Raw genomic sequence first — 22,852 nt, forward strand, 5'->3', positions numbered from 1 at the left:
TGTGTGTGTGTGTGTGTGTGTGTGTGTGTGTGTGTGTGTGTGTGTGTGTGTGTGTTTCTTTGGTTATTTAATCTTTATAATACGAAAAATCGTGTTTAAATGCGTCAGGCAACTATCGTTTTCGTGGTTATTTAGAGTTGTATAATAGAACGTACTGCTACTATAGTAAGTGTATGACATATGTTACTCCGCCGCTTACCTCATTTCTAATACACTTCCTCTGCGCAACAGGTTTATGCATAAAGGATTTTCACCGGGTGTTATACGAGTTTCGCACCCCTGTAATTCATTGCTAGATAATAGATACTTCGGAGTAATAGTACGTCTGTTGTTGAAACAAGGAAGTGGAAGGGAATATATTAACCCACGTAGTCCAGGGAAACTGTACTGCGCGGTGGTATAGATAAAAACCGTGAAGGAAATCCGGGAATTTAAATGCCGACACTAATAACCATATATATGTGGTTATTCTTATAACAGTGTATCCTAACTTAAAACTAACAGTTACAATGCGCATATCCTTTCCGTACTAATACACATGATCAGTATATTAGCTAGGGACCTACTTCATAACAGAGTAATAAGTATTATAATTGTAAGTTGCATATCAGTTGTAACTCATTCATTTCATCGTAGTTTGTTTGTACATGATAATGTGTTTTTTATGCTGCAGCATTAGTAAAAAATTACGTCACACACTTCCCGGCCAGATATCGCTAGTTTGCCTGTCGTAAACATAAACGTGATGTTAATTGATGAATCATACAATTTTCTTGTCATTCCAGTCAATCACGATATCAATACTTTGCTCCGGGTCATAACGGAGAAACATAACAATATAAAATTAAGTTAGCTATTAGGAGCGGCATGGCAGCTTCGCTGCGTGGATGTATTTGTGAACTATTATTGAAAGCTTTCATATGCCTAAACTTATAATGAATTCTCCGCTAAATGGTTTTAAAATTAAACGTGATAATATATGCTCGTCATATAAGCTATTATTCATGAAAATAAGACCAAGTTTGTTCAAAATAATAGTCTTTTTCAGCAAGTGATGCGTTAATTTTTAAATGAAATTTTTGGTTAGTTATCATTTTACCTTCGTAGCTAAATTCTATTACACACTTTTTCTATAAGTGAAACATAAATCAGACGGTTGGATTACCCTCTAACTAAATGTTAAACCTACTTCATATTCTCCCAAACGTATTTGGAGTAATTTCAATCCAAAATCTAAGAACAAACACAACATTTTCTTTCCTGCGTGCCTTCAGCGAGTAGACGTGGTTTGGAATCCCCGAGTTTTCCCTCACGTCCGTGCTTCGGCAATATATAGCCTGTACGCATTTCGCATCGTATTGTCATTGTAGTTAGTTTTGAGAAAGTATACTACATTTAAATAACTATGGCTGCAAGTCAAGGATCCCCTAAAAGGGCATCGCCTGTAAAAGGTTCGCCGAAAAAGGTAGTGAAGAAGAGAAGACGATCGGGGTCCAAGGCAAAGAAAGCTACGCACCCAACGACTCTTGATATGGTTGTAGCTGCAATTCGTCAACTAAAGAACCCAAGAGGATCTTCAGCTCAAGCTATCCGCAGGTATATCTTGGCTACCTATAAGGTGGACGCCAACCGCGTAGGTGGCATGCTACGTCGCGCTTTCAAGGCTGGACTTGAAAAAGGAGCTATCGCCCGCCCGAAGGGTTCAACTGCAATTGGAGCAATTGGCCGATTCCGAGCCGCTAAGCCTGTACCCAAGCCAAAGGCCAAGAAGGCAGCACCAAAGAAGGCAAAGAAGCCTAGGGCAAAGAAAGCCGCAACACAAAAGAAGGCAAAAAAGCCCAGAGCAAAGAAAGCTGCCAAGTCTCCAAAGAAGGTAAAGAAAACTACCAAGAAAGCGAGTCCCAAGAAAGCAAAGAAACCTGTGAAGAAGGCCACTAAGCCAAAAGCAAAGAAGCCAGTGACAAAAAAGTCCAAGTCTGCTGCAGCCAAGAAGCCCAAGGCAAAGAAGACTGCGAAGAAGTAGTCTGTGGAGGCCTATTTCAATAACCAACCGGCCCTTATCAGGGCCACCAATTCCTCCCAGGAATAATTTCTGAATTTGCACTTATTAGATACTAGGAAAGGTTAAAGTAGGTGTGTAATATCACACGATTTCTATTATTAAACGCTGTGGCTACGGGTACGACAGCCGTATCTTAATGTCTTGAAGCTGGAGGTACGGCAGTCCATTAGCTTTCATACTTAACGAGACAAAGATGGCGGCGTGTGGCGCCAGATTTCTAAATAACGCCTTGGGAAGTAAATTCACGATTTGAGAGTTTAGATGAGCTAGAACCCTAACCCCTAACCCGTACCTCCAGCCACTGCGTTTATTAAATGTTATATTATGTTGCAAGTATTTTGTCCGCCATTGTATAATTATTATTAGTGACTACAATTTTCTATGTCATTAATTAGTCAATAACTGAATAAGTTCATAATAGGCCAGAGTCAGTATTCGTTGAGGGAAGGGTAAATTGTATCAATCAAACGTTGCAGTTACGATCAAATGTAATTAATTGTGCTTAATGTAAAGCTCAAAATTTGTTTTCAATCGTTATCTAATCTAATCTAAATCTGAAACGTTTCAATTTTACTTTCACTCTTGCTTCAAATTTTTGCTGCGGATCACTACACTTTCTAACTAGCCGTTTCCATTTTATCGTGCCCGTACGTGCAAGGTTCCAAAAGGATCTCAGCTCACATGCGGAGATTGTATGACATAATTATCTTTTGTACCGTAACTATACCCAGTACGTACCGTTCTGCCATAGCGGCTACACTGCGCGCACCGCCGATATCGGTCAGTCGGTTATTGGAGCAATGACGTCAGTTTTGCCGGCGTTCTCTGCTTCTGGTCCCTGGTACGACGCTACCACGCGCTATCACCGCCTTACAACGCACATGTTGTTACCTTTGCCCGGGAGGCAGGTGAACAAAGGCTGTGAAATGCCGCACCTGATGGTACGGAAAATATAACCACTAGACATATAAGTGAAATCTAGAGCGACCAACCGGAAGTTGACAACTATTAAAGAATGCGCAACGTGCTGTCGTTTTCAGATGCTTGCAACGTTGGTTGTGTGTGCAGGTCGCGCGCGACACTCTTACTACGTTGAGCCCATGTTATTATTGTGTTAAATTGTTGTGTATCAGATGACGCTGCATGGCTCTAGCCTCTGATATGCCACATTAGTATTATTATTTACCGAAACAGTGTTTATCGTGAGCAGTAAACTTACTGTGCGTAGGAATATAAACTGGGAACAAAAATTGGAGTTGTTTCATTGTTGAGTTCAGCTAGTTGGTGGCTGCGTGTCTGTGAGAGGATTGACGGTAAGATTGGTTAAACCTATTTCTATATTAGGCTGCATTTCGTTGTATGCGTAAGACAACAGCACGTATAATATATTCTTGATTATATCATATTATATTTAGTTGGTACAAGACAAGGCGATTTAGCTGAAATCTTCCTCAAACAGACCGCTGAATAGATACTTCTACAACAAACGCTACTGATTTACCTACGTTGCATGTGCGAAATAACTTGGCATAGACTTTCATCACGACATTGCAATTGTTACACAAATACATAAATAACTAACCAGCGAAAAATTATAATGAACGATTTCATAAATCTATGCGTGACAGTTCAATTTGGTAGACGATATGAAGTATGGTGAAACCCCGTGACACCGACGTTAACCGATTGATAAAGTCTTTTATCATTTGTAAATGTACTGTCCATTTTACGTTTCAACTAGTTTTATGCGATATTTTATTTGAATATAAACGAACGCAATCGCTAACTTGTGGTGGGTAATAATGTTATGTGCTAATAAATGCGTATATATATGTATTTGTTTAATTTCAGATATATACAACAATACAATCAGCGAGAAAAAACACAATGAGGGTGGTCATAGCATATGCATTGTTACTGGTTGGCTGCTGTTGCTCGAGTAAGTAAACGGCAATCTTTGATGATTACCAGAGTCAGGAAGTGAATACCATAAAGTACTGTGAACATTTTCTGTTTAGGTTTAGCTCAACTCTTGACCTCGATGCCTGTAGCGTGTAATTGCAACATGCACACCTCAGTTTGGTAGTACACAACAGCAGTGCTAATTTTACTATGTGTACGTTAGTTACACAACTATAAACTGTTTGGTTTTTCCCTCATTTTTTCAAATGAAATTATATTGTTCACAACGAATGTACATTTCCTACAAGCGACAGATGGAGATTCGCAAGAAGTGGAAAGCAGCGGGGTCATAAACCCCCTTTTTATGCTGATTTTACACACCAAAGTACATGTAGTATTATAAAATCGCACATTTGTAGTCAGAATGTTTCTAACGTTATATTTTTAAAGCTCGCAAGCGACCAGAATCCATACGGGTTGCAGTTGCACATTCCCGCAGACGTAGCGATTTTACAGCAATTTTTTTTACAGCGATTCACGAATCGCTATCAAGTTGCATGAAAAAATCGCAGGTCTGCGCTAGGCTTTTTCCTTTCGCATTCGCAAGACCCTACAGTTCTGATGTCCACAATTAACTCTCAGACGAAGAAGTAGATCACTAAAACATATAATAGAATATATAGAGATTTACTCATGCAATATAACAAAACTGTTTTTTATGCATTTATTAATTATATGTATTGTTGATGTTATCAAGGCGTGCATGCACTGCTACCATGGGAAGTAACGGGAAGAATTATGTACCAACCGAAAGCGGGTTCCTTTGCGCAAGAGTGCATCGAGAGGTATCACACAGCGATGACAGCACAGAACAACACACTCTCCAGAATCCTGGGGCAGGGGTGCGCTCAGGTATCTTCAGACATGAGAGTCACGTGGGCGGCACTCGATGTAAAGAAAATATCGGCCAACCAGGTATAATGGGATTAATTAATCAGCAAGTATCTCTTATTTATATTTGTATAAGCACATGGCACGTACGGTCATGGTCTGATCCGTGTATTATCGTCACTGTGCTGCAAAATATGAAAACAAGTTCATATCATGATTACTCGTTAACAATGGCCCTTTATCGGCTACAAGGACCATCGCTCCGTTCGAACGCAAACAAAGTTTAGGTACTCGTGTCGGATATTTGCTTGGTGTTCAGATTCTGACCAGTTCCTGCAATAAATACATAATGTATTGTTGCGACGCGAGGTAAAACGGCTCGTAGTGAGCTTGCGTGCGGGTGTCGGTGAGTGATCTGATGCGCCGCGAGTGCCCGACTTCCGTGTTGATTCATCGCGCGAATGGACATGCGTGGCACGACACAAACAATGACGGGTAGGGTGAGCAGCGCGAAACGCTAATCTGGGCGACCTACAGGAGGTTACGCAGGTGCAAAGTTAACTAATCACAAGTCGCTGCTTCGGCCGATACATTACCTGCGTGCGACGGAGACAGATACAATGAGAACACATAGCCGACAGAGCTAGGTGTGTCAAACGAACCTCCCGAAATAGTCGAGCATTGGCCTAGTGCGCACGCTGTTATTCAATTGTTACCTACGTGTACATAGACGAATGCTGTTCTGCTCAGCGGGACGCTTCACGGATGATACTCGTGATATATTTTTCATTAATCACACTTATGTGGCGATGTGATTATCACGTCACTGGGGCGTTGTATAATAATCAAAAAACGATCACTAATATATGTAGTAGCAGTGATATATTTTTGATATGGTACATATCTCTTGTGTTGTAGCTACTCTTCAAATACATTATCTATCTGAATGATGAGAGCGGCCCGGCGCCAGGTCCACTTGACCTGTTAGAGTCTTGTGCGAACAGCATCGCCAACATTCTTCCCGCCATCACCAGTAACGGTATCCCAGACCTTGGCAGGGGCTGTCCTAGTGTTGTGCCGACGGACAACCACTTTAGCTGGGGTACGGATACAGGCCCGGACAGTGAACAAGCACAAAGTGACATCTTGATCATTCAAGATGCTCCACATCCAGGTAAATGTTCGCACAGGTCACGGGCGGGCTGGGCTATCACGCGTGACGCAATTTATACCGCGTAAGACTGATTCCTGCTGTCCGTGTGCATAGACCCAAAACCTGTATTGACAAGTCTTGTTCGATAAAAAAATTACAGCGGTTACTTAGTAGATTCATGTGTATAAATGCAAACACTGCGGAATAACAGCCTCGCCACTGTGTCCTTTGTTCATTCAGACCTGAAGCTGAGTGCTCCTCCCCCAATCCCCGACAAACCGGCATTGAAAGCTTTTGCCGTGACCAGCGAAGGTCCCTCATTCAAAATGATTGGTACCGTGACGTACCGGTCGGAGAAAGACGTGCCCCACGCTTGCCTGGATGTGTACAGGAACGTCATTGGATCGAACAACAGGACCATTACCACGCAGCTTACGCAGGCTTGTCATACCCATTTGGATACCGTTATCTTCGCTGACCTGGAAGCAGAAAAGCGCTCATCGAAGCAGGTGTATATTAACCTTGTTTATCGCAATAAAGAAATTATTATGACGACGGCAGCAGAATAATACCGAGTCTCATGGAACCAAATGCACTCGCAGCCCGAGGCTTATAAGCGCGCCTATAACTTATTATTTACCGCTATAAAAGCGTGATCTCAATTCCAGATTAAGTTGAGAGCGTTAATGCAGGTCATGTCATGTATATAACAATGACGAGTAAAACTCTCACGCTGGCTTTACCATTTAAAACTATTTTACGCGTTGAAATATTTGCATATCATTGAACTTCTTGTAATTTCGGGTTAATAGTACGATATTCTCCGTCACCAGGTGGAGCTTATCTACACGATTGTGCTCGACCACGAGTCCGTGGACGAATCTCAGTCCATCCAGGATTGCGCCGACGTCTTGTTAAAGGAACTACCGTCGATCACGAACATCGTCATTCCAACGATCGCAGGGCGGTGCCCACCACTCCTACCTACACGCAATTCCTTCCACACGGAGTTTACAGGTAATTAACTGTGAAACGAAATTTCGGTAATACATCAAATTATCGCAGTTATTTTTGTCGTTTTGTGTACTGATTGTTTGTCCTAATATTTGTTTTGTAGATGTGGATAGCTGTCAGTCAAATCCATGTGAACATGGAAAATGTATTGACCGTATAAACTCTTACGAGTGCATCTGCGACCCTGGATGGGAGGGCCATAGCTGTAATACTAGTAAGTACCGTTATATAGTACATGCATTATTATTATTATTATTATTATTATTATTATTATTATTACCATCATTGTTATTATTATTATTTTTGTTAATTTATTATCATTACTTCTTCGAGCTCAGAATAGTGGTATACTTCACATATTGACATTCGGATTTCACTTTACTCTCATCAAAGAAATCTTAAATAATTAATTTGTCAACATAAATATTGTTGTTTAAATGTAATTATTTTATCAAATTAATGTAGGTGCCGTATTAGCAGACGCGAAAATAGAGTTCCTGGTGAGAATTTCAGGCAACGTATATCATAGATACAACAGGTCGCATGGGTAAATGTTAACTTCTTTGTTTTTGATATACCTCAGATATTGACGACTGCACTCCTAACCCATGCGGGCACGGAACATGCCGGGATGCTGTCGGTGGCTTCATCTGCTCCTGTCAGGCTGGCTGGTCTGGACCTACATGCAATGTTCATGGTAACACACATTGCCCTATGAAGGGTCGAAATACTAATTAATGATTGCCTAAACATGATTTTTCGGCTATATGCGCACCCATGCCCGTGCATTCGCCTACCCACGCACGCACGCACACGTTAATATATATATATATATATATATATATATATATATATATATATATAACATATGTCATAAAGAAATTATATTGACTAAGGTAAAATACTTTGTTTATCTAGATGCCATCCCGCACAGTGACAACGAGATTAAGGGCACCCTTAGATACACCTCTGGGTCTAGGATCAGGCAGCGGTGTGCGAACATATACAACCGGTACATGGTGGCGCTCAACGGCACAGTAACCTCAGAACTGAACGGCTTATGCGGTTCTGGCATCGGTGTGACATGGCGCGCACTCGACGTGAAAAAGATATCGAGTACAGAGGTATGTTTTAACTCGCAAATATTAAACCTATTCTGCATACCCGATCTGCTTATGATTAGACACGTCTGTTACATATAATCAAAATGATGTCATTTCCTTTAATCTCCAAGGAAGAGAATAATGTCTAACGAAATAAATAAATCCATTCAATGGATTAATTATTAGTTCAATTGATTCATTATTGGTGGGTTATACGTTCATGTCTTCATTGAACATTTCTGCGCGGGGATATACACCTGAAGTATATACAACTGATACACAGTATCGTTATTGATATATAGATATATATCGGTCAGTGGTGTAGTTATGGGGGGGGGGCAAAGGGGGCCATGGTCCCCCTTGTTGTTCCGAAAGTAAACAAAAATACAAAAATGAGAATTGTACTACTAAAATGAGAATTGTCGTAGTCAGAATGAAGGCTGTACATGTACTCAAAAGTGCCTCAAATACCATCTCCTGCAATTTACATTTTCAAAATTTTCTGAGGGTGGACCCCCATTATCCCCCGCCTGTTTTCACCCCACCTCCTTGGAATCCTGGATCCGTCACTGAACAGTTACATATCTTGGGAGCAGAGAACACCGAACAAAAATGTCGCCTTTTTGCATGACGCCCAAAACAATGATAGCAGAGCTGAGAGGGTGTGGAGAGGGAGGTGGAAGAACCATTAACATATTAAGTTATCCACTATTTTGCGCAGTTTGCTGTTTTCCCCCCCACCCTGTTAAAAATCCTGGGTACGCCACTGATATCGGTGTTATTGCAGGTGTTGTTTTACTACACGTTTGACCTACGGTCGAGACTCACGCAGCTCGACGACTGCTTTGACACGCTTATTGACGCGCTGCCGAGGACGACACGTGTAACCATCCCCGAACTCAACACTCGCTGCCCGGCCATCTTTCCCGGAGAGGCCTACTTTGCCAGGAAGGATCTACAGCTGAGGAGTGGAGACGTCGTGCCTGTGGGAACCTGCACTGACTGTAATTTTGTTGTGTGTGATATGTAGTAGCGTATTAGGCTGCGAAAGCGCACAATTCGCGTCACACATTACTATGTTCGCGAGCGATAACGTCACGCGAACTCAGTCATGATGTTTTAATAATATTTACAAGTATATGATCAGCATTCAAAATGTTCAGAATAGCACAAAAGTTTACTTTCGTATAGCACTCGCTAGTGCTGATGCAACTCATACCATTGCGTACATATATTAGTAATGTATGTTTATTTATTTTTATGAAGGTAACTGTAAGACGGGTACATTCATGAGCTCTACTGCGTGTGTCAAATGCCCTCGTGGAACATACCAAGATGAGGCAAAGCAGACCACGTGCAAGAAATGCAGCGGTGGCACCTACACGTTCACAGAGGGCAGCACTAACGTGAATGACTGCATACGTACGTTGTCTAGATATTATTTTCAATACTCTTTTGTGAAAGCCCATGTAATTCATATTCGTGAAATTTTGTCCACTATCTGAACTTCAAATCTCGGGTTTACTGTCTTACGTAATAAAGTGACCACTTTTCGACATTACGTTCTGTGCGCTCTACTGCGCCACTTAAACAAGGGAAATCGCGTTACTTTTATCGTTGATCGATAACGGTGAATCAAAATCACGCGCTATTTTGCTTAATATGGCAAAACCGCACATGCGCATCACGCCGACCCATCGAAATAGTGCACGTAGTCTCCCATTGGCTATCGGCATTCCATTGGCTATCATGCTTCGGATGTCGAACATGTTTGAAATGGCATAGAACGTCATTGTTAGTATTCTTGTTAATTTAATTAAAGATAAAATAATGTATGCAATAAAAGAGTTTATATTTCACTGTTTGAAATGCCGTGTGATAGTGACTTGTTCGTACGTTTTATGAAAAAACGTAACGGTTTGCCAATGACCATTATGTACTTCAACAAATGTTTCGCTCTTTTAGAGCTCTGCGAACCTGGTACATATTCGGATAACGGCATGCCAATCTGCCTACCATGCCCGATTCACAATTACGCTCCGTTGCACGGATCAACTGAATGTTTGAAATGCCCTACCCGTACCTACACAGCTACAACGGGATCATCTAAGTGCGCGTGTAAGTGGTATTTATTTTGCACTTGTTTAGCATTAGTTTTTTTCCGCGTTAATCGAAACAAGGAACTGGGAACAAGTGTGTAAATATTCATACAAATAACGCGTTTTTTTATTTAGTAGTCATCAATATCAATAATAATTAATATTAACGGACCTTGTTCACCATGTTATCTCTACAGTGCCGTGCAATTCTGGATATTACTCCGAGTCCGGGCTGGAGCCCTGTAAGCCATGCCCACCTAACTTCTACCAGAACATTGCTGGTAGCGGTGTGTGCAAGGAATGCCCCCATCTAACAACGACATCGGGCAGGACTGCCTCGTTTAGCATCGCACAGTGTTTCATGGGTACGTCAATTGTTTCGAACTATCATGATCCCGACTGAAACATCGTTGGCTCTCGTCAGATTTCATTATATATAATTATATATATATATATATATATATATATATATATATATATAAGATACACGACTGTACTTCTCCAGCACTGTGAGGTTTAAATGAAACCATCGCTTTCATTTACAGATGGCAATTTCAACGACTTGTGGGCCAACCCGGATCCAACAAGCGAGGTGCCACCTCTTAAAGGAGACAACGGGTTCGGCGTGGTGATGCAGCACTACACCACTAGCTCACTCGATTTCTGCCGCCTGCGATGCCAAGAGAGGGATTTCCCGATATGCGTCGGTGTTGACTTCAAGCCCGGATATGGATGCGATCTCCTAAGCATGCGTCTGCTATATACAGATGATCACTTGTACAAATCGAACGAGCCTGTACTCCGTAACTTTGGTACGTTGACAGTGTTTTTTCACGGTGGAATTATATTGGAGCTAATATGTAGGAATTTATCATAAACAAAGTTCGTTTTATAGCAGCTTAGCTCCCGATGTACCGAGGCGCTATGTAGGTCGTGAAACATATTAAAAAAATAATAAAATAATAAAATTAGACTACAGTGATTTTACGTTCCCCAATAGCACAAAAATCTCAATATATTTTTTTTTTAAAGATTAGTATCTCTAATAACCGTTTCACTGTAGATGGAGGCTACTTCTGCTCCAAGGGTGAGGTAAATCTGCAGTGCAGTAACTCCAATGAGGTCTTGTCGCTACATCAAGTGAGATTCGTCAACATAAGCGAGTACTCGTGGGCGAATGTTTGCGAAGCGAAGAGGTACAGAGGCGATGCATGTCATGTCGGAGAAATCGTCGATGCTATACGAGCTAACTGCGTAGGCGAGCGAAGCTGTACTTTCGAGAACCCTTGCCAGGACACGACGATGTACGCGGAAATTGCCATGGATTGTGTTGGTAAGATTTTTTATGCATATTTAAATTAACCCTGTAATCGTTTTAACTCGTATAAATAATAATTAATCATGCTCACCTCGTATACACTGTACGTTATAATTTGTTATTCCTCGTCCGAATATCTGTACCGTAGTCAAATATGTTTGATGACATCACTGATCGAGATGATGCCCGTTTCTCTATTACAGCTGATCCATGCCATGATCACGTCTGTCAGAATGGAGGGTCCTGCTACCCAGGCAACCACGAAGGTTATTGCGAATGTACTGAAGGTTTTGGTGGAAACGAATGTCAATACGAAACAGACATTTGTATCAGAAATCCTTGTGGCGACAGTGGATTCTGCATTATTCTTAACGAAGACGAGTACGTCTGCGAATGCAAGCCCGGTAGGTGGCGACAGTATATGGTAATAAAACGCGCGCATCTGTCACTCTGCTACGAGGCAGTGAAACGAGAATGTGTTATGGAAAAAAGAGGAAACTAAATATTATCAGTGTGAAACTATAATGTGTGCATAAAAATACGGAAGTGAACTTTATCAGTGCTATATAAACAACACGGCGTAGTAAACGGCTAAAATTTAGATTCGGCACGTGCGCACAAACGCTAAAGCTATTTATGATACATTTCACTAGAATAATAAGCATTTTCATCATTGCGCAATATTTACGCAGGACATGATGGCGAACATTGCGAGAACCACGTCGACTATTGTGCCGAACATGATTGTGCGTTCGGCAGCTGCATCAGCAAAGACGATGGCTACATCTGCGAATGTCAGGACGGCTTCATCGGAGAATTGTAAGTGAATGCCTCGATTTACATATATCGCTGGCAGCACTTCACTAACCGCTCACGTGAATCCTGGTTGTAACTGTTAAAATATAGACGGAGTGCCATATTTTGCTCACGTATTATTATTATTATTATTATTATTATTATCATTATCATTAATATTTGCGTGTTCTTTCCAGTTGCGACCAAAACGTTGACATGTGCGCCAATAATCCCTGCAAACATGGGGGAAGTTGCGAGGGACGCCCTCTAGCACGATATGTGTGTTATTGCACGAAGGGCTGGGAAGGCGACACATGCGAGACAGCGGCTAGAGGAAACGCAGCAGGAAAAACACGCGATCGATTGCAAGACGCCGGTCGTTCTCTCAGCCCTAAAAATGTCATTTTTACGGAAGAAAAGGGAACCCGTGACGCTGAGCAAAACTCTGGTCGTAATAGCAATCGTAATGCTGACCGGGACAATAAGAATGAAGAGGAAGAAGAAGAAGAAGAAGAAGAAGAAGAGGAAGAAGAGGAAAGAGAACCAGAAGACAGTATGTACTAAAAAGATTTTGTTTGTGTAGCTATTACGTTTGTATAATATGGACAGAAGCAACATTAAATAACTGAATTAATTATGCGATATCCTAACTGTTAGAAAATATTTGCATTTCAATGCGTTTTTAAGATGATAATGGTGGTGGTAATTAATCTATCACGTCTGACTAATCTTTTCCTTTCGGTTTTTAGGAAGATGTCCTCCAGGACATTTCTCGCATACGGGTCAGAAGCCATGTAGGAGATGCCCCTTAGAAACATTCCTGCCTGTACCTGGAGGAATCCAGTGCCTAGCATGTCCACGTGGAATGTTTGCCGATAGGCCTGGGTCAGCTAAGTGCTATCGTAAGTTAACTATCCCGTTAAAAAGGGATTTCGTGCTGCAGTATACGCGCAATATTCATGATTCTCATGCCTGTTATACTGTAATAAATTGTTGCTTTTCATTTCCTCCCTTTCAGCTCCTTGCAGTGTTGGCTTCTTTTCTGACAACGGGCTTGCTCCTTGCCAGCCTTGTCCGCAGCACTACTTCCAGAATCGCCCTGGTCAGACTTTCTGTCGCGAATGTCCACCATTGACGACTGCCGCCTTGGAGGGAGCGTTCAGTGTTGCTCAGTGCTACGTCAGTAAGTAAACCTCATCAAATCTGCACTGTCCTCGCGTACTCGCCGCTAAACTCAACCCGCGAGGAAATTACTCTCGGGAACGATGTAAATATTACCATGGGTCGCTAACAGAACTATTCAGCTAAATTATTTCCCCGCTATAAACGTGCTCGTAACGCGATGGACCAAACATTATATAATGTTACATTCATCAACTAAAATTCAGATAAAAACACACTGCATCAAAAGCACAAGCTGAACTTTGAACGGTAAAATTTATGTCCGTTTATCCGCTGCAAGTCTACCGAAAGTGTATATTCACTCTGTACTCGTTGCAGACCGCAGATTTAGCCCGGTGTGGGTTAATACGGAGCAGCCAATTCCGGTGCCTCCCGCCGAATTCGATCAAGGTTTCGGCGTCGTCATTGCGCACTATAACACAACCTCGCGCGACTTCTGCGTGCTCAAGTGCCAGGAGCGCAACTTCCCCGTCTGCATCGGCGTAGACTTTCGCGAGGGTTACGGCTGCGACCTACTCAGCATGCGTTTACGCTACACGACCAATTATCCATTCGTCAGCATTGCGCAGCCCATGTTCAGAAGCTTCGGTGAGTCAGTGAGTGCCCACCCCCGTGGGAGTGCTGTTGTGCCTGTTGATTACCTTCTATTATACGCAGTTCTGACATGTCCGCCCACACACCCATCTATACTTACCGCGCCAAATTATTTGTTGTTGTAGTCGCTCCGTATTCGCCACAATACAACTCTGGTAGTTATGCCCTGCATAGTTTACAGCCCGTGCCAGTCTGTTACCATTCACTCGTAGCGAACGGTTTTTTCCTAACTACAGCCATAAAATCTAACCTAGTGACACTTCACCGCCGTCATTTTAGCCTCCAAATTATACGTCATTACGAGAGGCTATGTTATTATCATGTATCAAATATAGGTGTTCTTGGTTGAATAATGAGTTCAGTGACTCTATATACTCTATACCAGTGTATATTGTTACTGGTGGAACAGTTTATCTCGATAGCAGAATGTCTTTTTTTACATTCAATTTGACCAAAATAGTCAGCATAATTAATAGCACAACAAAGTGGATTTAGTTCAGCGGCGGAAACATCTCAAAATCACGTTAACGTGGACGAATTTCTTTCAGTGGGCGGATACTACTGCAGCGACAAAGAGATAAATCTAAAGTGTGACAAACCTAACGAAATCATGGCTCTCAACTCTCTCCGGTTGATAGACGCATATAAGTACTCTTGGGTGAATATATCCTGCTCCGACAGTTTATACAACGGGCCTGTGTGTAATGTGCAAGAAATGGCGTCACAGGTACGTAAGCGTTTAGTGTATGGTATACCATTTTCTGTAAAGCGGTGTCGTAGGAGCTCACCGAAAGCCGCCAATTATTACTTTACATGCGAGTACAAATCGACGGCTATTATATTTATTTATAATTTTTCACAAAAAAATGTACAAAAATTGCTTTGAAAATAACGCGTTACAAAATTCCATCGTTGGCTGTGTAGAAACCCGGCGCCATTTATATATAAAATGAAAAAAAAATATGGCAAAAAACCTGCGCTGTCTAAATACAAGAACATCCAGCGCTTTCTCTGTAAAACTCCGCGCTTTCTATATAAAAAAAAACGTCCCGCGCTTTCTATGTGAAAAATCCTGCGCTCTCCATGTAAAAAGATCTTGCATTTTCCGTATAAAATGTTTCCGATGTGTAAATAATCCCGCGCTTTCTACATGAAAATACACCCGGCGCTTTCCACCCAACAGGTGATGGGCGAGTGTAACGGAAAGCATGAATGCACGCTCGTGAATCCGTGCGTCGACACGTCCAAGTTCACCGAACTCGGCATGGACTGCTTGGCGAACCCCTGCTTCCAGTCGCCGTGCCAGAAGGGCGGCATATGTCACATCGGTCGGCACGGCGCCGAGTGTGAGTGTCCGCCGGGCACGCAGGGCGAGTTCTGCGAGTTCCGACGACAGTCGCGACAACAGTTCGCTCCGATCAATCCGTGTGTGCAGAACCCCTGCTTCAACGGCGGCCAGTGTGTCTACCTCGCCGGCAGCGACTACGTTTGCCAGTGCCCTGATAGTACGTAACATGCGACCAATCTCTCGCGTATTACGTGTGTATCGCACGATCGTTATGATATTGTGACGTTACACCTTCAAGTGTAAAGCACCCTGACGAAATATTATCGGCACTTACGTGAAATCTAAGCAGATTTGTAAAACTAAAGCAAAAACACGTGTTTTTAAAATTGTTCAGTGTCGCTAGGCACGTTATCGGGCACATTTTCAGCTGTGAATGCACGCACTTGCGCGTGCACTTGTGTGCACAGCCGCACAGGTGCACAGTACGTGCGCTTATACAGACGCATAGGCGCGTTTACAGGCGCACAATGTGCGCGTGCACACAAGCATACAATACGTGTCCGCGCAGCTAGACATTACGTGCTTTCAATGCATATGTTTTAGTGCTTCGCATAGCAATTCATGTGTTTTACTCTGCAATGTACGTTTTGCTTTCCCACCAGACTGGTTCGGTAGCCGATGTGAGTCGGATGGATGTGACAACCGATGCGAGCATGGACACTGCAGAGTTGAGACGCTGCGCGGCCTCGTGGGATACACATGCGAGTGCGAATCCGGCTGGAACGGAGAGTAGTAAGTAGCAATAATAATCCCCAAAGGCCCCATTAACCCACTTATCGTCGCTCGTATACTTCAGTCAAGGCTACATTATTTACTACAAGGTCATACATATTTCAGTATCTATTTGGTATCATGAATGGCTCATCTACGTAAATAATTTAATTTCGTCTACAAATACGCAATCTATCGATTTTCATTTTCTATCATCACTAGTACTGTACGTACTAAACTATCACGAGCGCAGGAGCATAACGATGACGAGTATATTCGCCTATTGCAGCTGCCACCTGAGGGCCTCCGATGATCCTTGTCTGAACCAACCCTGTCAGCATAGCGGTTTGTGCAACGCCGCGCCGCGTGGAGAATACAACTGTAGTTGTCTGTTCCCTTGGACTGGCAAAAGCTGCGAAATACATCGTTGTAAGTAACTAGTAACCAGCGTACAAATCGCATAGTGTGCATAGCGTACGTTCGAATTGTGTAAACACACTGATGATCTGTGATAGAAAATCGACTCAGTAAAACTGTACCACGTTAGCCTTAATCGTTTACATAAATAACAGTAACATTTTGTATTGTGTTTGGCAGATGCGGCAAGAGCACCAGTGTCACCATACCTACATAGTCGATATAATCTTCCGCTGGGATTCTTCTTCGGCCAGCCAACACCGGCGCAGTCCACCGATGCACAGCAGCCAATAGATTTGCGTAGTCAGGCAATAAATCTACAGCCAGATCGATTAGCTCAAGGACTGCTGAGACAAGGCAGTAAGCATCAAGCGTCAGCTTCGCGACGAGGACCTCAACAGGCAGCTTTTATTAACCAGCAAAATCAGCCACCAATAAGACAGATCCTATCGCAAGGACCACAGCAACAAGGGCTTCCTAGCCAACCACAAGATGCCAGACAAGAACTTTTAGTATCACAACAGGGGCCTCTTCAACAACGGCCACTGCAACAAGGACCACTGCAACAAGGCCCACTACAACAAGGGTCACTGCAACAAGGACCACTACAACAAGGGCCACTGCAACAAGGACCACTGCAACAAGGGCCACTGCAACAAGGGCCACTGCAACAAGGGCCACTGCAACAAGGGCCACTACAACGAGGACCTCCACAGCAAGTACCTCTGCAGCAAGGACGGCAACTGCAACAGGAATTATTTTATCAACAACAGGGAGAAGGGCGATCAAGGCAAGTCTCACAGCAAGGACCACAGCAGCAAAGCTTCCCCAGCCAACCACCATCGACTGTAGTATCACAACAGGGACGTCCGCAGCAAAGACCCGTGCAGCAGGGACAGCAACCGCAGCGGGAATTGTTTTACCAACAGCAAGCAGAAGGACAATCAGGACAGGTCACCCAGCAAGAATCACAGCAGCAAACCTTTCCCAGTCAACCACTAGAGGGTCGGGTATCACTACAAGGACCTCCGCAACAGGTACTTCAGCAGCAAGGACGGCAGTCGCAAGGTATCTCTAACCAACCACAGAGAGCTGAACAGAATGGTCGAGTATCACCACAAGAACGTCAACAGCAAGGTCGCCAGCTGTCGCGAGAACTATTTTATCAGCTGCAGGGTGAAGACCAATCAAGACAGGTCTCCCAACGTGGACCGCAGCAGCAAGGCCTCACCAGCAAACAACAGATTGTGGGGCAAGCGAGAGAAATTCCTTTCCCGGGAATACCAGCACAAAGCCAGACATCCGGATTTCCTACTTCGCTCCAGAATCCTCCTCGCCTAGCTAACCAGCCACAAGGTCTACCACAGCTTGGGGCGCAGCAACGTTTTGCTCAAAGACTCAGAGAATTGCAACAACAGTCGCCTTACCCGCAACCTGTATTTGTTCAGAAAGGAAGAAACGGCCGCCAAGACGCAGTTCGAGGACCTAGCCTCAGCTTGGCGCAGCTACCTGACGACGATTTACCTCACACGGACATAGCGCGAGTTCCGACAGTCATTCTGCAAACAGACAGCCAACAGCAAACGAAAGCTGCCGCGGGACGAACCGACGTACACGAACTACGCAGTAATGTATCACAGATAGTCAGCTATCCGTCGCCAATCCCTGCATTTGTATTTGACAATCACCCGAACAATTACGACGAGAAGGATGAGGAATATGATGAGAGCCGTGTAGAGTACAATGGGCCGCTTGGCATGTGGAGCACCTGGAGTGAGTGGTCGGACTGCTCGCCATGCGGAGGTTGTGGCAAAAAGACCCGCGCGCGGGTGTGCTCAACCAATAACTGCCTGTAAGCTATAGTATAAATACTATATATTTTTCATTATACATATGAATATTATATGTATATATATGTGTGTGTGTGTGTGTGTGTGTGTGTGTGTGTGTGTGTGTGTGTGCGTGCGTGCGTGCGTGCGTACGTGCGTGCGTGCGTGCGTGCGTGCGTGCGAGGGCGTATGTGTGTGTATATATTACTATGGCGACTTTTATTGTAAATGATAAAGTGCTTTATCGTAACCTCGCTATTCATACAATGAATTTGTGGGCAATGGTCGAGTAACTAGCTACATCGATTTATGTCATTTTTGCATACGCACAACGTAGCCCATTGTCACATTTCCATTCAAACTTGATTTTAACTTGTCTATATATATCTACTAGTAATATTTTCTTCTACTACTACTATTCTTTTTGCAGAGGTGAGGCCATGGAGGAGACTATCTGTCAGAGTGCGCCGTGCTATCAGAGTATTTATGGCGATTGTGATCTCTATAAGGGAGCTTGGTAAGTATGAAAGTCCATTACCGCCAAAACCCACCTATTTTAATCGCGCTTAAAATGTATTTTAAGCGCGATTGAATTCCAGCCAATCAGAACAGTGGTTTTTAATCGCAATTAAAATAGATTTTAAGCGCGATTAAATTCCAGTCAATCAGAACAGTGGTTTTTAATCGCGATTAATGAGATTTTAAACGCGATAAGCACGAGTGCGCGCGTTCTCTTGTGTATGTGCGCATGAGCGTGCATGCCTTCAGTGTTTATCCCGTTGATATGTGGACAATGTAGGCAAGGAAAAAAACCGTTAAATGCTGAAAATGATCTTATCGTTTAATTCTGTTTTCGATCACAGGCGATCGAGATTCTGCCGACCAAGCTGCTGCAAGAATTACTTCTATCACCCGACACTGAGGCAGTGTATGCGCAGAATGGTGTAGATGTGTCACCTTCTCATTCACACACGATGATACTGAATGACAGTCTGCAGTTATTCGGTCTACAATAGTTGTTAAAACGATGCTCGCAAATCATGTTTGCCTAGGAACCGGTGTGAAGGTATTATCTAGGCACAGATCATCGTATCTTCAGCGACTTCTGAAGCGATAATTCTGTATTACATCGCCCATGAACGTAATTAGCTAATCCATAAATTGCTTCTGCGTAGAGCATTTCGTAAGCAATGTCGTGTATATATATAACTGATCGCCATGATTGTGAACATATTGAAGCATTATTGACATTTGCGTGCCTAGTTGTTCATCGGTTTACTAGATGTAGTTACGCTATGAGCTGATTTTGTGACAACGGATTTTCTTGCCTAGTACTTGTATGTGTATATATCTCTGGAATTTGTCCTTATTGACAGATGGATTGTGAGGATAAATTAATTATTGGTTCAGCGTATTTAACAAAAAACTGAAACTTGGAACTAGCTGAGTATACAAAATAATGACTAGAAAACAAATGTCCTACGATTGTGAAAGGCGTATTTTAATATAACCAATCTGTTTCTTCGTTGTATTAAGTGTGTTACAGTTGTACAGTTAGCTGCGCTTGCGCTGGTAACGCAAGTTTTGATGTTATTTTACTGAGCCCGAACTATGAATTTTTTTTTTAAACAGTGTACATTCAATTATATATTTACGTCACCCCAACTATTTGAATGCATGCATATATTTCATAGATCACCATGTTTTATCCATATTAGATTAAGTTGAATTTTTATATTCACGCCATTAAACACGTTTTAATGGTTTGATGAATAAATTTAAGTTGTAATATTTTCGTTTTATGCTCGATGTATTAATAAAACCAGAAATTATGAAGCAATATGCATAATTAGTCTGATATTTAGTTATAACCCTGTAGCGGCGAGCAATGGCTATAAAATAAACCACAACATAACAAAGGACTGTAACCGATAAAACTAGAATATGCTTTCTTCCAGAAGAACCAGTAAGATCTTTGCAAATCCATGAAATTAAATCACATTGTGGGTGATTTAAAAGGATCATTAAAGTGATAATGTAAAAGCGGTGCTAACGCGACTGCGATTAAAATCGTGAATTCGCAGTTATCATTCGCGTTACCACATATATATAGTTAGTGTGATCAATCTCCTAGCATGTTTAGTCAATTTGAATACGCTTTGCTTGAAAAAATTGTCTTTGAGACACGAGCGTCGTTTGGTGTGGTGATCTCTCTTTCTCCATTCAATATGAGACAATTCCCGTTCCATAATTGCCGTCGCCCCCTGTGAGTAAAATTGTTGAAATTGCTTAAAACGCGATGTTGTACTATTTCAACCACGATGTACGCCTCTTTCCTCTAACCACGGCGTTGTGCGCTTTCGCAAGGGTTATTTGTATGTCACTAACGGATACGTAACAACCCCGTATGTCCCCCTCAGATATGTGTGTCACGTAAATGCGTGGGCTACACGGGTGGTTAGAATGGAGGCTACAAACTGACATAGATTTCATAGAAAGTGAACACCTTATATATATATATATATTAAAACCTGTACGTATATATATATATATATATACATAGACAGGCCTATACCGGTTTTCACTCCCACGACAGGTGCTTCTTCAACACACACACACACACACACACGCTCGAAAACACCCGAATAGATCGAAAACAAATTTAATTGCTTAACCGGAATATAAATTGAATTAGTGGCCTTCCAGCGTTGACTGAATGCGGCTTCCTTGCGTATAGGGTGTTTCCACTTACACGCGAGCGTGTATCCGAGGGCGGTAAAGTTGTTCCCAGACGTCAACCGCGATCACTCGACCGCGACATATAGTTGTTGTGCAATTTTCGCTCGCGCTAGTAGATCAGGCTGGAGCTGTGTGTTGCGGCAGCAGTGAAATACTAGGCAACAGTGTGAGTGTGTGTGTGTATGTGAGAGAGAAATAGAAGAGAGAAAGGGAGAGAGAGTGATATAGAGAGCGCGCGAACACTCTATCGACATGGACGCTTTCATAGGAAACGGGATGAAATTAATCATCCTAATTTCGATTCTCGGTGAGTGTGTTGAAACATTTGATGCATCACGCCTTAACAGGCGTAAATGATTTATTCGGAAATCATAATTTGTACGCGTGATATAATTTCCATGGCATTTATAGCACAGGTATACGTGTTTGCGTTAAGATTCAGTAGACAATGCCACGCAGCCGTCGCTAGCTTTAACAGTTCCGTTTGATACATTACATATATAGTCAGTATAGACTATAATAATAATATAATATAATACACTCTAATAATAAGATATTAACGCGACAAGTAACTGTTATTCGGGTTTCTCTTCTGTAGTGCACGCATCCTATTACTACCTAATACTGGCACTCTTCTGTTCATGGTTGGCACACTGCCATACTGTGCCATTGCTGTGCCATGCCTGTGCCATATCATACCTGTGCCATTCATGTTTGATGAGATGCTATTCCACCGAAATTTTATCACGCTAATGAAATGTTTCGTTCACCTTTGCCGCATATATATATATATATATATATATATATATATATAGTCGTCGCTCCGTCGATCGCCATCAACCTTCTCGATGCGGATATTGATGAAATCCAATGTGACGTCACCGTGGCTCGCTACAAGGAACACAGGCACTGTAATAAGTACTACGAATGCGTGCATAATATCTACCTAGAGCGATACTGTCCTTTCGCCACCGTTTGGAATCTGTACTGCCCGATGGCAGGCCGATGCGACATCGCCACAGAGGAGCAGCTTATTAGCTGTACGATCAAGGATTATTCGCCTTCCGTGGCACCAGAGCGGTACTACAACTGGACCTCTACCGCCCCTCGCATACCTGGTGAGCGAGCAGTGTCTCTTCTCCGTAGTCCATAGCCTTCGCCCATGTATCGTTATATATATATATATATACATATATATATATATATATATATGGAGAGAGAGATTATTATATATATATTATGTTAAATTATATATTATTATTATGTCTACGGCAATTGCGCTCTGTTTCCCAGCCTCTTGCGTGATATTTGCAGTGTGACGAAGGTGTAAAGCCACGTTTATGTGCGTAGTGACAACATCAGTCGATGATGTTTGTTGATATAAAAACGCGTAAATCGGTCGTGCTGGTGGGGATACTGCTTGACTATCTGTTTTATTTGGGATGATTTATTTGTATGGTAATCTAAACTCCGTACGATGTAGCGTACGAAATTTGCGGGATTTTAAGGGTGCCATAATGTCTAACATTCGATCGTCCGAGTCGTCGATTCGCGATAATGTATCCTGTCGGTATTTCAATGCATACCATAGAGGAATTTAAAGGTTAACGGAGATCCTGTTTCGGCTCAGACAACAGTTCTCTCTCTCTCTCTCTCTCTCTCTCTCTCTCTCTCTCTCTCTCTCTCTCTCTCTCT

The 22,852-nt window shown here is 42.6% G+C and overlaps 2 protein-coding genes across 3 annotated transcripts in view; both read left to right on the forward strand.

Annotated features, from left to right (window-relative positions):
* LOC106805556 overlaps positions 1-20,260 on the forward strand; it is a 22,586-nt gene extending 2,326 nt beyond the window's left edge. Inside the window, exons 1-28 of one of the 2 annotated variants that reach the window (XM_014807200.1) lie at positions 3,083-3,375; positions 3,914-4,001; positions 4,722-4,939; positions 5,774-6,029; positions 6,249-6,517; positions 6,842-7,025; positions 7,126-7,236; positions 7,606-7,719; positions 7,941-8,146; positions 8,913-9,129; positions 9,392-9,547; positions 10,091-10,243; positions 10,422-10,589; positions 10,770-11,036; positions 11,288-11,557; positions 11,746-11,946; positions 12,235-12,361; positions 12,535-12,890; positions 13,087-13,239; positions 13,356-13,520; positions 13,838-14,107; positions 14,662-14,840; positions 15,297-15,618; positions 16,064-16,193; positions 16,462-16,601; positions 16,770-18,441; positions 18,849-18,935; positions 19,282-20,260. In XM_014807200.1, coding sequence (XP_014662686.1) covers positions 3,950-4,001; positions 4,722-4,939; positions 5,774-6,029; positions 6,249-6,517; positions 6,842-7,025; positions 7,126-7,236; positions 7,606-7,719; positions 7,941-8,146; positions 8,913-9,129; positions 9,392-9,547; positions 10,091-10,243; positions 10,422-10,589; positions 10,770-11,036; positions 11,288-11,557; positions 11,746-11,946; positions 12,235-12,361; positions 12,535-12,890; positions 13,087-13,239; positions 13,356-13,520; positions 13,838-14,107; positions 14,662-14,840; positions 15,297-15,618; positions 16,064-16,193; positions 16,462-16,601; positions 16,770-18,441; positions 18,849-18,935; positions 19,282-19,366 — 6,528 coding nt within the window. In that variant the 5' untranslated portion in view covers positions 3,083-3,375; positions 3,914-3,949 and the 3' untranslated portion in view covers positions 19,367-20,260. Of the gene's footprint in view, positions 1-3,082; positions 3,376-3,913; positions 4,002-4,721; positions 4,940-5,773; positions 6,030-6,248; positions 6,518-6,841; positions 7,026-7,125; positions 7,237-7,605; positions 7,720-7,940; positions 8,147-8,912; positions 9,130-9,391; positions 9,548-10,090; positions 10,244-10,421; positions 10,590-10,769; positions 11,037-11,287; positions 11,558-11,745; positions 11,947-12,234; positions 12,362-12,534; positions 12,891-13,086; positions 13,240-13,355; positions 13,521-13,837; positions 14,108-14,661; positions 14,841-15,296; positions 15,619-16,063; positions 16,194-16,461; positions 16,602-16,769; positions 18,442-18,848; positions 18,936-19,281 lie in introns of those variants that run through there. The other variant, XM_014807201.1, reaches the window with a different exon arrangement.
* LOC106805542 (sperm-specific H1/protamine-like protein type 2) lies at positions 1,406-2,119 on the forward strand. Its single transcript, XM_014807181.1, has one exon. It carries the CDS (start codon positions 1,406-1,408, stop codon positions 2,021-2,023), a length of 618 nt encoding a protein of 205 aa, XP_014662667.1. The 3' UTR covers positions 2,024-2,119.
* Positions 20,261-22,852: the final 2,592 nt, after the last annotated feature.

This window comes from Priapulus caudatus, unplaced genomic scaffold, assembly GCF_000485595.1.
Source record: "Priapulus caudatus unplaced genomic scaffold, Priapulus_caudatus-5.0.1 Scaffold117, whole genome shotgun sequence".
Lineage (NCBI taxonomy): Eukaryota > Metazoa > Priapulida > Priapulimorpha > Priapulimorphida > Priapulidae > Priapulus > Priapulus caudatus.